At 44.2% G+C, this 16,749-nt stretch overlaps 1 protein-coding gene across 1 annotated transcript; it reads left to right on the forward strand.

Moving 5' to 3' along the window:
- Positions 1 to 918: 918 nt before the first annotated feature.
- Positions 919 to 16,448, forward strand: LOC139158119 (dehydrogenase/reductase SDR family member 13-like). The gene is made up of 5 exons (XM_070735543.1): positions 919 to 1,054; positions 10,623 to 10,741; positions 14,633 to 14,756; positions 15,071 to 15,373; positions 15,831 to 16,448. Exons 1-5 carry the CDS (start codon positions 919 to 921, stop codon positions 16,088 to 16,090), a joined length of 942 nt encoding a protein of 313 aa, XP_070591644.1. The 3' UTR covers positions 16,091 to 16,448.
- The last annotated feature ends 301 nt before the right edge of the window (positions 16,449 to 16,749 follow it).

A 16,749-nucleotide genomic window follows, 5' to 3' on the forward strand; every position in this document is an offset into this window, starting at 1 on the left:
CCGAGAGTCTGGAATGGCCTGGGTAGGGATGGGGGTCTGCTGCTACGCCCCCCTTGAGGACTGCAGGTGCCAACCCTGGGTGTGCGGCACTTCTGCCATGTGGAAGCAAAGCAAAGAATAACAGAGGAAGAACGACCTCCCGAGTCCCCACCGTGATTTCACGTTTTCTAACCAACTTGCTCATTGTGTCATATTCTTCATTTGAAGGTAGAGGGAGGCCCTGGAACCCAGAGCTCTTGGTTCTGGCAAAGGGCTCTTCCCGCCTTGTTTCAAAGGGGGATTGTTCTGAGTAAGTGCTTTCTTGTTTCTTGAGAAGGCTGGGTCAGAACACCCCCCTCCCTCCCTCCCTCCTTCCTTCTTTCCTCCCTCCTTCTTTCCCTCCCTCCCTCCTTCTTTCCTTGCTTCCTCTCTCCTCCCTCCCTCCTTCCTCCCTCCCTCCCTTCGTTCCTTGCTTCCTCTCTCCCTCTTTCCCTCCCTCTCTCCTTCTTTCCTTGCTTCCTCCCTGCTCCCTCATTTCCTTCCTCCTTTCCTTGCTTCCTCTCTTCTCCTCCCTCCCTCCTGATTTCCTTGCTTCCTCTCTCCTCCCTTCTTCCTTCCTTCCTTCCTCCCTCCTTCCTTCTTTCCTTGCTTCCTCCCTCCTCCCTCCCTCCTTCCTTCCTTCCTTCCTCCTTCTTTCCTTGCTTCCTCTCTCCTCCCTCCTTCCTTTCTTACTTCTTTCCCTGCCTCCCTCCTTCCCTCCTCCTTTCCTCCGTCCCTCCCCCCTTCCCTTCTTTCTTCCGAGCCCAGGAGGGGCTGAAGGGAGGGCGGGGGCGGCAGCTCTGCAGGTGACCAAGGCGGGAGGCGGGCCGGAACTGGGCGGGGGGTCGTCCGGTTCAAAAGGGAAGCGGGGTGGGATGCGGGGCCAGCGGAGATCCAGCCATGGAGGCGGCGGGGGCGCTGGTGGTGGGCGCGGCGTTGCTGCTCAGGCTCTGCGCGCTCCTTTACTATAAATTCTGGGCGACCACCTGGTGCCGGAACACGGTCAGCCTGCGGGGCAAGACGGTGCTCATCACAGGTCAGTTTGTCTCTCTTTCTTTCTTTCTTTCTTTCTTTCTTTCTTTCTTTCTTTCTTTCTTTCTTTCTTTCTTTCTTCTTCCTTCTTTTCCCTTTCCTTCTTCCTTCCTTCCTTTCTCTCTCTTCCTCCCTCCTTCCTTTCTTCCTTCTCCTTTACCTTTCTTTCCTTCTTCCATCCTTCCCTTTCTTTCTTTTTTTCTTTCTTTTTTCTTTCTTTCTTTCTCTCCCTCCCCCCTCTTTTCTTCCTTCCTTCCTTCCTTCTCCTTTGCCTTTCCTTCTTTCCTTCTTCCTTCCTTCCTTTCCCTTTTCTTTCTTTCTCTCTCTCTCTCTTTCTCTCTCTCCCTTTCCCCCTCTGTCCTTCGTTCCTTCCTTCCCTCCTTCCATAAACCCCCCTCCCACCCAGTGGCTCCGGGCATGATCAAAATAACGGAGCCGAAGCGCAGCGCGAGCGTCCACGTCAGAGGCGAGTGGGGAGATTCTCCCCCGTCCAGGGCGTGGGTGACCCAAAGGTGCAACAGACGCAACCCAGAAAGTCCAGCCAAAAAAGCCCCTTTGGGCATAAACCAACCGACCGACCCGGGGGGCTCGGGGCAGGTATCAGCCGTCCGCGGGGCTTCCTCGGAGCCCTGGCCGGGAAGGAAGTGGGGAGGGGGAGATGCTGCAGGGGGCAAAGGGCTGCGCGGGGCTGCCGGGGACCCCCACTTGGACCAGCCCCGGGGAGGCTCGGGTGGACGGAGAGAATACCGCAGTGGGAAGGGACCCTGGAAGGGGGAGGGGTATCTCCAACTTTGGGAATTGTAAGACTGGCGGACTTCAACTCCCAGAGTTCCCCATCCACAAATCTTCTGGGTATAAATTTTTTATTGTTTTTCACACCTTACAGAGATTCCAATTTACATATACAGTACCTCAAATTAAAATATATTTTATTTATTTTATTTATTTATTCATTTGTCCAATACACAAATACATGGGAAGAAAGATAGACATGTGATAATATATATAAGGGTAAAAGTGAACTTAGAGGAGAGGATATATGAAAGGAAGAGAATATATAAGATAGGTGAAAGAAAGGAAAGACAATTGGACAGGGGACAAAAGGCAACACCAGTGCACTTATGGACGCCCCTTACTGGCCTCTTAGGAACCTGGAGAGGTCAATCATGGATAGTCTAAGGGAGAAGTGTTGGGGGTTAGGGGTTGACACAATTGAGTCCAGTAATGAGTTCCACGCTTCGATCTCTCGATTGTTGAAATCATATTTTTTACAGTCAAGTTTGGCGCGGTTCGTATTGAGTTTGAATCTGTTGCGTGCTCTTGTGTTGTTGCGGTTCAAGCTGAAGTAGTCATTGACCAGTAGGACGTTGCAGCATATGATCTTGTGGGCAATACTCAAATCGTGTTTTAGGCGCTGTAGTTCTAGGCTTTCAAGGTCCAGGATTGTTAGTCTATTTTCGTAGGATATTCTGTTTCGAGTGGAGGAGCGAAGGGCTCTTCTGGTGAAATATCTTTGGACGTTTTCAAGGGTGTTGATGTCTGAGATGTGGTATGGGTTCCAGACAGATGAGCAGTAGTCTAGGATGGGTCTGGCAAAAGTTTTGTAGGCTCTTGTGAGTAGTGTGAGATTGCCTGAGCAGAAGCTGCGTAGGATCAGGTTGACAACTCTAGAGGCTTTTTTGGCGATATTGTTGCAGTGGGCTTTAGCACTTAGGTCGTTTGATATTAGTATCCCAAGGTCTTTTACAGAATGTGGGTTAGCAGTGAGAGATGGTTTATTCAGATCGTATGTGCGGTTTGGATTCTTTTATAGTACAACACAATATCAAATGCCAATTTCTTAGTCAAATTAATCCAATTTTTCTAATTTATTATTCAATTATTTCTGGCATATATCATTCATCCTGTGCTACCTCCTTTCCAAATGCTATCATCTGGATTTTAGAAAATGTTCTTCGCTTTCATATTTATATTTAAAGTGCTATCTCGGTATCTAGATTTCTCTTGGCTGCTTTTTCGTAACTGCCATTGGACTTCTGTCTTTTCTAGCGTTCTTAGAAATCACATTTCTATTTTCATTTGAAAAAACCCTCATTTTATCATAACTGCCCTTAACAACAGAAAATATCCAAGTTTACGTCTCTTTAAAAGCCCAGGAAGGAAAGAAAAAAAAGTAAAGAAAGAATAAAAGGAAAAAGGAAAGGAAAAACATTATTCAGGTCGTATCTTCACCTATACATAGGAGGAAAGGTCATTATTAGAAATTTTAGAATACATTTCCTACTCAATTCATTTATTTCACTTCTTTCATTATATCAGTGTGTCATTTCTACTTTAACAAATCAAAATAAATATAAAACATTATTACCCCATTATTTTATGCAAAAAGTATCCTCCATTTAAAAAAAAGAAAAAAAAACGCAAAATATTAATATTCTTCCCTAATCTAGATATTTTCCACTGCCGTTCTTAGTGTGATAATCTTCCCTAATCTATAAACCCTGCTCCCAATCCCAGCGTAATAATCTTCCCTAATCTATGTGTCACAATTTGTGTTTCCAAATCTTCAATGTCCACAAGTTGGACGCTCCCCCGCCCTTCCAGGAAAACGGCTGCCCAGCCTCCTCTTTAAAACCTCCAGTGCTGGGAGCAGCCACAAGGGTTTCCAGAGGCCACCAGGGTCCCAGTGGATAAATCCTTCCCACGGTGGGGAAATTTCTCCTTAAATCCTTCTCTCCGGTGGCTTCTTCTCCTGCTTTTTGGGGGCTTTGGAGAAGAGGCTGAGTGTCGCATTCCTACCATTACTGTAGGTTGAGGGGGGGGGGGAAATGTGGTGCATTAGTTTCTGGACAGAAAGTAATTTATTAATTGGATTTAGTATTTATCAATTGGATTATTAATTGGATTAAATATTGATTAATTGGATTTAGATGCCCCCCCTCTCCGAGGACTGACAACATATAAAAGAAAGCAATACAAATATCCTAAATCCAATTAATTTAGACTACCTAATACAGTGGTCCCCAAACTACGGCCCGCTGAGGCCATTTATCCGGCCCGCTGGTGAGTGACAAGAGCACAGGGAAAAGAGAGAGAGAAAGAAAGAAAGGGGAAAGAGAGAGAGGGAAGGAGAAGTGGAGAGGAATGAAGGAAGGAAGGAGAAATGGAGGGAACAAGGAAGAAAGGAAGGAAGGAAGGATGAAATGAATGGAGGGACAGAGGAAGGAAGGACTGTTTTTTTGGGGGTATTTTTTTTAAATTTTTCTCTCAACATACATTCAAACAACACAGTGTACCATCTAATTTTCCATGAATAAAATGCAGTATTTTGTTAGCAACTAATATCAATCATCAACAAAGTTGCAAAAGTTTTTTTTTCTAATTTTGCCATCCAGTTACATTCATTTTCTTTTAATTAAATTCCCTCCTTAATGTTCCTTCAAAAAGTGCAACACCAATTATATTTCTAACTTATTAACCATTATACCAAAGTGCTTCCTTCTTTCTTTATACATTTTTCTATAAACCAAGAAAACCTTGTATAGCCAATCAGATGTCAACAAAAAAAAATTAAGAACAAAACATAAACGTATATGAATTTTAGACCTTCTCCCCCCTCTAAATAGTATGTTCCCATTTTGTTTTTTACTTTAAAATAAGGTATGTGCAATGTGCATAGGGATTTGTTCATAGTTTTTTTTTTATAGTCCAGCCCTCCAACAGCCCGAGGGACAGTGAACTGGCCCCCTGTGTAAAAAGTTTGGGGACCCCTGCCCTAATATATTGGGATAACTAGCTCACCTTATCAGAAGGGCATTACACCAACCTTGAGAGCGGAGGGGGGGCCCTCTTCACAACTTTTAGGAGCTAATGCCAAGCAAGAATCACTAGGTATTGTTATTGTTATTGCTATTGCTATTGTTATTGTTATTATGTCAATACAACACAGCAAACGAGATCACTATGCTGGATTTCGTATTTTATCACCAGTCGGGGGCTTCCCAAGCACCTAGGACTGCGTGATGTAGCGGCGAATTATGTTTGCCAATCCCAGTAAAGGGGCCTTTTGCAATTGACAGATGGAGATTTTGTCAATTCCAATGGTTTTCAAATGTCCGCTGAGATCCTTTGGCCCTGCGCCCAGCGTGCCAAGGACCACTGGGACCACTTTCAAGGGCTTATGCCAGAGTCATTGCAGCTCGATTTTTAGATCTTCATATTTCACTAATTTCTTTAACTGCTTCTCCTCAATTCTGCTGTCTCCTGGGATTGCGATGTCGATGATCCATACTTTCTTTTTCTCCACAATCAGGATGTCTGGTGTGTTATGCTTCAGAATTCGCTCAGTCTGAAGTCGGAAGTCCCACAGTAGTTTTGCTTGCTCATTTTCGACCACTTTTTCTGGCTTATGATCCCACCAGTTCTTTGCCACTGGTAAATGGTAGTTCCGGCACAAGTTCCAGTGGATCATCTGTGCCACAGCATCATGTCTATGCTTGTAGTCAGTCTGTGCGATCTTTTTGCAGCAGCTGAGTATGTGATCGATTGTTTCATCTGTTTCTTTACAGAGTCTGCACTTTGGGTCGCCAGTATTAGTCCTTCTGTCTCCTTTTTGAGTGTTCCACTTATAAGCCATGACCAGGTCTTTTCTTTATCCACTTTGCCTTCAATCTTCTCAAAGAACTGGCCGTGCAATGCTTTGTTCCGCCAACTGTCCATATAACATTGAGTTACAGTTTTTCTGTACTGGTCCTTAGTTTGCTTCACCTTGAGAAGCTTCCTATTGTTGACCTCCATCAACGCTGACTCTTTGCTCTCCTTCACATAGTGCATGCTTCTCTTCTTCCACTGTCTGCTTCACTTGCAAAAGTCCTCTGCCGCCTATTTTCCTTGGTAAATACAGCCTGTCAACGTCACTGCGAGGGTGTAGTGCATGATGGATCGTCATTAATTGTTTTGGTTTTCCTGTCCAAGATGTCCAGCTCTGCTTGAGTCCAGTTCACTATGCCAGCTGTGTATCTAATGACAGGTATGGCCCAAGTATTTATAGCCTTGATAGTGTTGCCACCATTCAGTTTGCTCTTCAAAATTTTTCTGGTCCTCTTAATGTACTCTTTGCTGATCACAGTTTTCACATGGCCATGCTTGATATTATCCAGTTGCAAGATGCCCAAGTATCTGTAGGTTTCTGGCTGGTGGCACTTGATGGTTTGACCATTTGGCATTTCAATGCCCTCACTTTCAGTGATTTTCCCCTTTTTCAGTGCCACTGTGGCACATTTATCCAGGCCAAACTCCATGCTGATGTCATTGCTGAAGATTCGCACAGTGTTGGTTAGTGACTGTATCTCAGTTTCTGATTTTCCATACAACTTCAGGTCATCCATATACAGCAGGTGTGAGATTTTTGGTGAATTCCTAGCAGTTTGGTAGCCTAGGTTTGTTTTCTGTAGAATGAGTGACAGCGGGATTATAGCGATGATGAATAGCAATGGGGACAGAATCCCCCTGGAAGATGCCCCTTCTGATGTTGATCAGTCCATAGCTTTCATTCCCAACAAAAAGCTCAGTCTTCCGATATTTCATCGCCTTTTCTATGAATTTCCTGATGTTTTCATTGACTCCAATGACTTCCAGGCATTTTATGATCCAGCTGTGTGGCAATGAGTCAAAGGCTTTCTTGTAGTCAATCCAGGTCATGTATAGGTTTGTTTTCCTGTTCTTACAGTTCTCAAAAATCATTTTATCAATTAGAAGCTGGTCTTTCGTACCTCTGCTTCGTCTTTTATTGCCCTTTTGCTCCACTGGCATGATGTCATTTTCTTCTAGGTAGTCCTGAATTCTGTCAGCTATGATACCTGTCAGCAGTTTGAGCATGGTCGGCAAACATGTTATTGGCCTGTAGTTTCCTGGTGTGGCTCCTTTCGCTGCGTCTTTCTGTATTAAATATGTTCTGCCAGTTGTAAGCCATTCACTGATATTTCCTGTCTGCAGCATTTTGTTGAACAATTCGGCCATTTTTGTATGCAGGCTGGTCGGGTATTTCAGCCAAAACTCATGCACCTGATCAGTGCCAGGGGATGTCCAGTTCTTTACCCTCGTCACTGTTTCTGCAATCATTTCAGGTGTTATCTCCAGCTGCTGCATATTGCTCCCTGAGAATTCCTTCTCAAACTCCTTTATCCACCCTGCAGTCCTGTTATAGTCCTTTTCGACCTCCCAGAGATCTTTCCAGAACTTTGTTGCTATTTTCACCTCTGGCTTTTCAATTTTCTTATCTGTTTGCTGATGCAGGTTATTATTATTACTATTACTGTTACTGTTACTATTACTATTACTATTAGTTGGAGTTATATGCCGCCCCTCTCCGTGGACTCATAGAAACATAGAAGACTGACGGCAGAAAAAGACCTCCTGGTCCATCTAGTCTGCCCTTATACTATTTCCTGCATTTTATCTTAGGATGGATCTACGTTTATCCCAGGCATGTTTAAATTCAGTGACTGTGGATTTACCAACCACGTCTGCTGGAAGTTTGTTCCAAGCATCTACTACTCTTTCAGTAAAATAATATTTTCTCACGTTGCTTTTGATCTTTCCCCCAACTAACTTCAGATTGTGTCCACTTCCCTCCTGGACCTTATTTAACCCTTTAACATATTTAAATGTTTCGATCATGTCCTCCCTTTTCCTTCTGTCCTCCAGACTATACAGATTTATTTATTTATTTATTCAATTTTTATGCCGCCCTTCTCCTTAGACTCAGGGCGGCTTACAACATGTTAGCAATAGCACTTTTTAACAAAGCCAGCCTATTGCCCCCACAATCCGGGTCCTCATTTTACCCACCTCGGAAGGATGGAAGGCTGAGTCAACCTTGAGCCGGTGATGAGATCTGAACCGCTGACCTTCAGATCTACAGTCAGCTTCAGTGGCTTGCAGTACAGCACTCTACCTGCTGCGTCTCAGGGCAGCCAACAACATCTCAATAACAGAAATACAATATGTAAACATTTCTAGGTCCAATTAATAGTGATAATGAATTTAAAATTATTAAACTTTTAAAAATCAAGCATTCACATACAGGCTAACCAATCCTATGAGGATAAGAAGAAAAGCAAAGCAGGAGCTACAGGCAGCATAGCCACGGCGGTCAGGCACAAGGGTCAAGGTTTAGGCAACAAACGGGGAGAGCTTGAAATACTTGTCTAAGAGGGCAAGAATGACAGAGTTGCCATTGAAGACATTTGATAGGATGAAACTCATGACTGTATGCTCCAGGCAATGTCAATTCCCCCTTTGATCCTGTCCGGAGTGGTGAAAACTTTGTGAGATGTTTATTTGAGCCCTTTTGTTTCCCTGTTGTAATTGCCAGGAATGCAGATTAGGCAGGTTAGTGTCCTTCCTTGTCCTGGGTTATAGAATCAGGGTAAGCAGAGTATTCTTTATGCTAGAGGTCCAGATATAGAATTATAATTATAATCCTATTCTAACATTCATGCTATACTGCAACAGAACATAGTGATGGAAAGATACGAACTACCATATTTTAGGCGTATAAGACGCACCATCCCCCCCCAAAAAAATAGAGGGTGGAAATGTCGGTGCGTCTTATACACCAAATGCAGCCATGTTTGCTGTCCCAAAGCCTCGTCCCCGTTTCCCCTTTTTGGATAAAGGGCCTGGGAAGCCTGCACAGAACTCCCACGGACTGGGGGAAGGCAAAAATGCCTCAATTTTTGTGGAAAAAAAGGAAAGAAAAATGGCTTTTCGCAAAAACAGGGGCTGTTCTTGCCTTCTAATGGCCCCATGGCTGGAGGAGGAATTCTGGGAGTTGAAGTCCACAAATCTTAAAGCTGTCACGTATGAAGAGCCCTGGGTTAGGGGTTAGGAGTGCAAGAAAGAAATATTTTTCAGTGGTGTTGAACCTTCGAACAGTCACTAAATGACTGGTTGTAAGTCGAGGACTACATGTATTACACCTGAATAATTTTATTTACTTTTTTTGAAATTTTTTTATTGATTTAAAATATATATACATACAGTATAGACATTTACAAAACGTAACAAAGAAAAATGAAACAAAACACATACAGACATATATAATAATAATTATAATAATAATAGTAATAGTTGATTAATTATTTAAACACAATAAACGATGTTGACTATGACAATAAAGAAATAACATAATATATATCATTTGTATTCTCTTGTGAGGAGGAAAAAATAAATAGTCTTTTCTGATATCAAATTATTTTCTGGTGAAAAATGCAATCGATATTCTGTATCCTGTTATTTCTTTTGGTTATCAATATCTTTTTTTAATTGTTGTTATTTTCTTAGCTGCTTTCGTACATTCCTACTTGATTAATTTAATTTCATACAAATTTTATTTTAACAATCACTATATGTATATCATATTTAATCTATTAAAGATTAATGAAGACTTAATGAACTCAATCTGTATAGTCTGGAAGACAGAAGGAAAAGGGGGGACATGATCGAAACATTTAAATATGTTAAAGGGTTAAATAAGGTCCAGGAGGGAAGTGTTTTTAATAGAAAAGTGAACACAAGAACAAGGGGACACAATCTGAGGTTAGGTGGGGGAAAGATCAAAAGTAACATAAGAAAATATTATTTGACTGAAAGAGTAGTAGATGCTTGGAACAAACTTCCAGCAGACGTGGTTGGTAAATCCACAGTAACTGAATTTAAACATGCCTGGGATAAACATATATCCATTGTAAGATAAAATACAGGAAATAGTATAAGGGCAGACTAGATGGACCATGAGGTCTTTTTCTGCCCTCAGTCTTCTATGTTTCTATATTTGTATTATATCAAAAAAGGAAAAAAAGGTATTGCTGTTGTTGTATTTTAATTTGAACTTTTGTTTCTTCTTTTAAACCAATCATAAAAATAATTCCATGTTTTATAGTAATCGGAGTCTTCCTTATTTTTTAATTTAAGAGTTAAAGCATCAGATTCTGCACAATCCAGATTTTTTTAAATTATTAATGCATCTTCAGGAGGATTGGGTTGCTTCCAACATTGGTCTATTGCCATTCTAGTTGCGGTCAATATATGTACTATTAAGTAGTACAGTATTTATCTATTTTTTGATCAATAATTCCAAGGAGGAACGCTTCGGGTCTTCTATTTACTGTAATTTGTAGCATATCCGTTATCCATTTTTGTATTTTGATCCAGAGATTTTTAATTATTGGGCAGGTCCACCAAATATGATAATAAGTCCCCCTTTTTTCCTTGCATCTCCAACACTGAATAATTTTAAGCAATTATTTGTTGATATACGTCTGCTCTGAAAGAAATCATGCCCTCAGCCAGGCTTTTTCTACATGTGCAACTGTAAGATGTCGCTTGCTTTTAATTCTGGGAGTTGAAGTCCAACCATCTTAAAGTTTCGAAGGTTGAGAAACTCTGCCAAACACATGCTTCACTTTGTAACAGCACAATAACTGCAGGCACACAAATGCAGGTCGGGCTTCTGGATCCCCCTCAAAGGCTGGGCGATCTCGGTGAATCCTTTCTCTGCCCTTTCCTAGGTGGAAATACAGGGGTCGGGAAGGCCACAGCGGTGGATCTGGCCCGGAGAGGCGCCCGTGTCATTGTGGCATGCCGCGACCAAGCGAGAGGAGAATCAGCCATGTATGACATCAGACAGGTGAGCGCATGCCATGCGGCTCCTCCATTCTTCTGCATGTTACTTGATGGTTTTTATTCATTTATTTAGTGTGTGGCATCTAAAGAGGTCATCATCATCATCATCATCACCATCATCATCATTTATTAGATTTGTATGCCGCCCCTCTCCGAAGACTCATGCAACTTCAGAGGAGAATCAGAAGTACAGAATAAACAATGGCTGCCAACCTGCCTTCCATTGAGGACCTGTAGACTGCACGAGTCAAAAAGAGGGCCATGAAAATATTGACTGTGCAAATATTTCCCGAAACGCTATCACTCTGCTAAACAAATAATAATAATAATAATAATAATAATAGTAATAATAATAATAATAACAACAATTTATTAGATTTGTATGCCGCCCCTCTCCGAAGACTTGGGGTGGCTCACAACACAATACACAATGTACAAATCCAATATTTAAAAAACGGATTAATAATAATAATTTAATTTAATAATTTGTTAGATTTGTATGTCACCCCTCTCCACAGACTCGCAAACCCTTATCATAAAAATTAATCACACAACCCAAGCAAACCATACATAAATCATAGTAGCTACGGAGAATATCAACTTCCCCATGCCTGGCGACATAGGTGGGTTTTTTAGGAGCTTCTGAAAGGCAAGGAGGGTGGGGGCAGTTCTAATCTCCGGGGGTGAGTTTATTCCAGAGGGTCGGGGCCGCCAGAGGGAAGTCTCTTCCCCTTGGTCCCGCCAGATGGCATTGCTTAGTCGACGGGACCCGGAGAAGGCCAACTCTGTGGGACCTAATCGGCCGCTGGGATTCGTGCGGCAGAAGGCGGTCCCGGAGGTATTCTGGTCCGATGCCATGTAGGGCTTTATAGATCATAACAAACACTTTGAATTGTGATCAGAAACTGATCGGCAACCAATGTAGGCTGCAGAGTGTTGATGAGACATGGGCATATCTGGGGAGGGTCGTGATTGGTCTTGCAGCCGCATTCTGCATGATCTGAAGTTTCAGAACACTTTTCAAAGGTAGCCCCATGTACAGAGCGTTGCAATAGTCGAATCTCGAAGTGATGAGGGCATGAGTGACTGTGAGCAGTGACTCCCGGTCCAAATAGGGCGGCAACTGGTACACCAGGCGAACCTGGGCAAACGCCCCCCTCGCCACAGCTGAAAGATGGTGCTCTAATGTTAGCTGTGCATCGAGGAGGACGCCCAAGTTGCGAACCCTCTCTCAAGGGGTCAGTAATTCCTTCCCCCCAGGGTGATGGACAGACAGATGGCATTGTCCTTGGGAGGCAAAACCCACAGCCACTCTGTCTTATCAGGGTTGAGTTTGAGTCTGTTGACACCCATCCGGGCCCCAACAGCCTCCAGACACCGGCACATCACTTCCACTGCTTCACTGAGTGGACATGGGGTGGAGATGTACAACTGGGTATCATCAGTGACTGATGATACCTCACCCCATGCCCTTGGATGATCTCACCCAAGTCCCTCAACACTGTCAATCTATTTACTAAGTCTGTACTACAGTTACTACTTGTTTTTTCTTATCATTCATATCACCCATTTATGACTGTATGACTCTAACTTGTTGCTAGTATCCTTAAGATTTTTATTAATATTGTTTCCTGATTGCTTATTTGAGACCTGTGACACTCGCCTACAAAAAGATATTGACAAAATTGAACGGGTCCAAAGATGGGCTACGAGAATGGTGGAAGGTCTGAAGCATAAAACGTATCAGGAAAGACTTCATGGACTCAATCTGTATAGTCTGGAGGACAGAAGGAAAAGGGGGGACATGATCGAAACATTTAAATATGTTAAAGGGTTAAATAAGGTTCAGGAGGGAAGTGTTTTTAATAGGAAAGTGAACACAAGAACACGGGGACACAATCTGAAGTTAGTTGGGGGAAAGATCGAAAGCAACATGAGAAAATATTATTTTACTAAAAGAGTAGTAGATCCTTGGAACAAACTTCCAGCAGACGTGGTTGGTAAATCCACAGTAACTGAATGTAAACATGTCTGGGATAAACATATATCCATTCTAAGATAAAATACAGAAAATAGTATAAGGGCAGACTAGATGGACCATGAGGCCTTTTTCTGCCATCAGACTTCTATGTTTCTATGTTTCTATGTTTCATTAAGTGTTGTACCAAACACATTCTTCTACTACTATACATGTATTATACAGATACATATACATATGCATGCGTGTATATACAAATATGCATTGCATAAATAAATAAATACAGTACATATACGTACACATTTGTGTGTGTACACATACTCAAAACACACATATTAAATTTACCTCAGCCTTTCTCATCATCCGGAAAGAAGGAACACAAAGTTGTCAGGAACACAAGGACATCATGAGGTAAATCAAAGAGCATTCAGAGCCCACAGAAGAAAAAGGCGGGGAAAAGGGGAAACTCCCCCTTTACACCCACAGCAACCAATCATAGCTTAGATTGCCTCATGCAGGAGCCAGCAACCTCCAACCAATCGTCAGCCAATGTGCACTTTGCTATTTTAGCTGCTCAATTCAGTGTCCCAACAGTTCTGATGCAGCCCAGTCGCATGGTGGACTCTTGACCGTTCCCCACTTAAAGAGCTTTGCCTTAAATTCTGTCCTGTCCTGGTTCTGTTCTGAGGGCTCCATATTTTTCGGGGCAGCCGCATTCCTGGAAGTGGTTTTGTTGACTCTGGTCAGGCAACTTTACAACAACTGTCCAAATGAAACCAGAGACACTGGCACAAACTTGTAGTTTTATATAAATGAATATGTTTAACATCTATATGCATTGGAGGCAAGATAGTCAGGACCTCAGCAACTGTCCAGTCAGTGAAGCAGTGGAAGTGATGTGCCGGTGTCTGGAGGCTGTTGGGGCCTGGATGGGTGTCAACAGACTCAAACTCAACCCGGTTAAGACGGAGTGGCTGTGGGTTCTGCCTCCCAAGGACAATCCCATCTGTTCATCCATCACCCTGGGGGGGGGAACTACTGACCCCCTCGGAGAGGGTCCACAACTTGGGCGTCCTCCTCGATCCACAGCTCACATTAGAGAAACATCTTACAGCTGTGGCGAGGGGGGCGTTTGCCCAGGTTCGCCTGGTGCACCAGTTGCGGCCCTATTTGACCGGGACTCACTGCTCACAGTCCCTCATACCCTCATCACCTCGAGGCTCGACTACTGTAATGCTCTCTACATGGGGCTACCTTTGAAAAGTGTTTGGAAACTTCAGATCGTGCAGAATGCAGCTGCGAGAGCAGTCATGGGCTTACCTAGATATGCCCATGTCTCATCAACACTCTGCAGCCTGCACTGGTTGCCGATCAGTTTCCGGTCACAATTCAAAGTGTTGGTTATGACCTATAAAGCCCTTCATGGCATCGGGTCAGAATATCTCCGGGACCGCCTTCTGCCACACGAATCCCAGTGACCAGTTAGGTCCCACAGAGTTGGCCTTCTCCGGGTCCTGTCGACTAAAAAATGTCGTCTGGCGGGACCCAGGAGAAGAGCCTTCTCTGTGGCGGCCCCGACCCTCTGGAACCAACTCCCCCTGGATATCACATTTGCCCCCACCCTCCTTGCCTTTCGTAAGCTCCTCAAAACCCACCTCTGTCGTCAGGCATGGGGGAATTGAAATTTTCCCTTCCCCCTAGGCTTATAGAATTTATACATGGTATGCTTGTATGTATGATTGCTTCTTTAAATTGGGATTTTTTAGATTATTTTTAATATTATATTTGTTTACATTGTCTTTTTATTGTTGTTAGCCGCCCTGAGTCTGCGGAGAGGGGCAGCATACAAATCTGATTAATAAATAGTAATAATAAATAAATAACTCAAGAACAAGATTCCTTCCGCTCCTTTTCCAGGAAAGTGGGAACTCGGAGGTGATCCTGATGATCCTGGATCTGGCCAGCCTGAACTCCGTGCGAGCTTTTGCGCAGAACTTCTTAGAATCGGAGCCCCGTCTGGACATCCTCATCAACAACGCAGGTGGGGGCAGAGCAGATCCCCCCCCCCCAGGATCTCAGGGTGAGGGAGTGGGGATATTGTGTCCATCTCAGCATATGCGCAGAAGCAAAAAATGTCCAAAATCTCACACGCACATCCCCTTGTGAGATTTTGCTTCTGCGCATGCATACGCTGGGACGCACTCATGCGCATGCAGAACTGAAGCTGCGCACCCAACCCACTGTGCTACCGGTGCACTGTCCTCTACCATACCGTAATACTTTTTCGGTATCTGTTGCAACTTAGAATAATCACAAAGTGACCCATCATAAAGCAAGAACTTACTTTTATGGCAGGGGTCCTTCAGGCTGCTGAAACCACTGATGGCTACGACCAGGGCTTCCAGGTCAACCACTTGGCCCACTTCCTGCTGACCCACCTGCTCCTGGACCGGCTGAAGCGCTGCGCCCCGAGCCGGATCATAATTTTGTCCTCGAGTGGGCACGCCACTGGGAAGATCAACTTCCGGACCATCCACAAACTGACCGAGAAGGCCCGACAAGGATACGACAATAGTAAACTAGCCAACATTCTCCACGTCAGAGAATTGGCCAAGCAGCTGGAAGGAACCAACGTCACCTGCTACGCGGTTCATCCAGGTGAGTGGAAGTCTGGCTGCAAGACACCCCAGATGGAGCCCCCCCCCACAGGCCTATCTGGGGCTCCACCAGGTATTTCTCTCCTAGTGAGGCTTCCTCCACCCCCTCTGCAGAGCTCAGCTGGGGAGGGAGATGTCTCCCACCTTCTTGGGTCCAGAATACTAGAATCCTAGGGAGGGAAGGGCTCTTGGAGGTCTTCTAGTCCAACCCACTGCTTAAAGCAGGGATGAGGTTCCGCCCAATCTCTTACTCCTCTTCTGCCTTTTCCGCTCCTTTCTTCCTTCGTGATGATGATGCTACCTAGTTGAGTAATGAAACGTCTCTTGCTGAAAGATTGGCATGGTTGGCCTCTTGCAGGAGACATGTTCGGTGCAAATGGTTCATTGGAGATCCTGCCCCCCACCCCACCCCTCGCCCTGCTCCATCTCCAGCCTGTCCTCTCTGCTTTTGATTTCAGGAGTTGTTAAAACCGAAATTGCTCGCTTTTACCCCTGGTGGGTCCAATGCGTGATTTGGTCCCTCCAGCTGTTACTCCGAAGTTGCGAAGCTGGTGCCCAGACCTCCATCTACTGCGCCACCGAGGAGGGCATCGAGAGGCTGAGCGGGCGGTATTTCGCGGACTGCCAGCCGAAGATGCCCAGTCCACCGGCCTGTGATGACCAGCTGGCCAAGAAGCTCTGGGAATTCAGCGAGAGGCTGCTGGGACTGACCAACTAAATATTTCCACTTTAAATATGACCCTTTAATTTTTCGGAGGGGAAGGCAGGAAAAAAAAATCACATGGAAAAGCCACACTCAAAAATCAAACAAAAGGCAACATCACATCAGGTTTAATTGAATTACACAAGAACATAAGAACAGCCATGCTGAATGGGGCCCATCACGTCCAGCATTCTGTGTTGCAGAGTCCATGGGGATCTTGAGCAGAAAGAGAAGGTAAAACCCTCCCTTTGCCTTGACCCCCAACAAATGGGACTCAATTGAATTGAATAGTTAACTTCTAAGCAACCCAATTCCTAGTGGACTCTGGGCGGTGTACAGTCATAGGCAATATAAACAATAAAATATATAACATTAAGTAGCACAAGAAATATAAACCAGTAAAAAACCCAAACAAACATTAATTTGATAACATTCATCTCTCTGGGGCCAAGTGGTTGTTCTATGACCCCCAAGCCTGCCAGCAGAGCCACGTTTTCATAGCCTTTCAGAAGGCCAGAAGGGTGGGGGCAGTACGAGTCTCTGGGGCCAGTTGGTTCCATAGAGCCATAACCACCACAGAGAAGGCCCTCCCATGTGGCCCTGCCAATCGGCATTGTCTGGCTGATGGGACCTGGAGAAGGCCGACCCGGTGGACTCTGGTGGGTTACTGCAAA

This window comes from Erythrolamprus reginae, chromosome 1 (genome assembly GCF_031021105.1).
Source record: "Erythrolamprus reginae isolate rEryReg1 chromosome 1, rEryReg1.hap1, whole genome shotgun sequence".
NCBI lineage: Eukaryota > Metazoa > Chordata > Lepidosauria > Squamata > Dipsadidae > Erythrolamprus > Erythrolamprus reginae.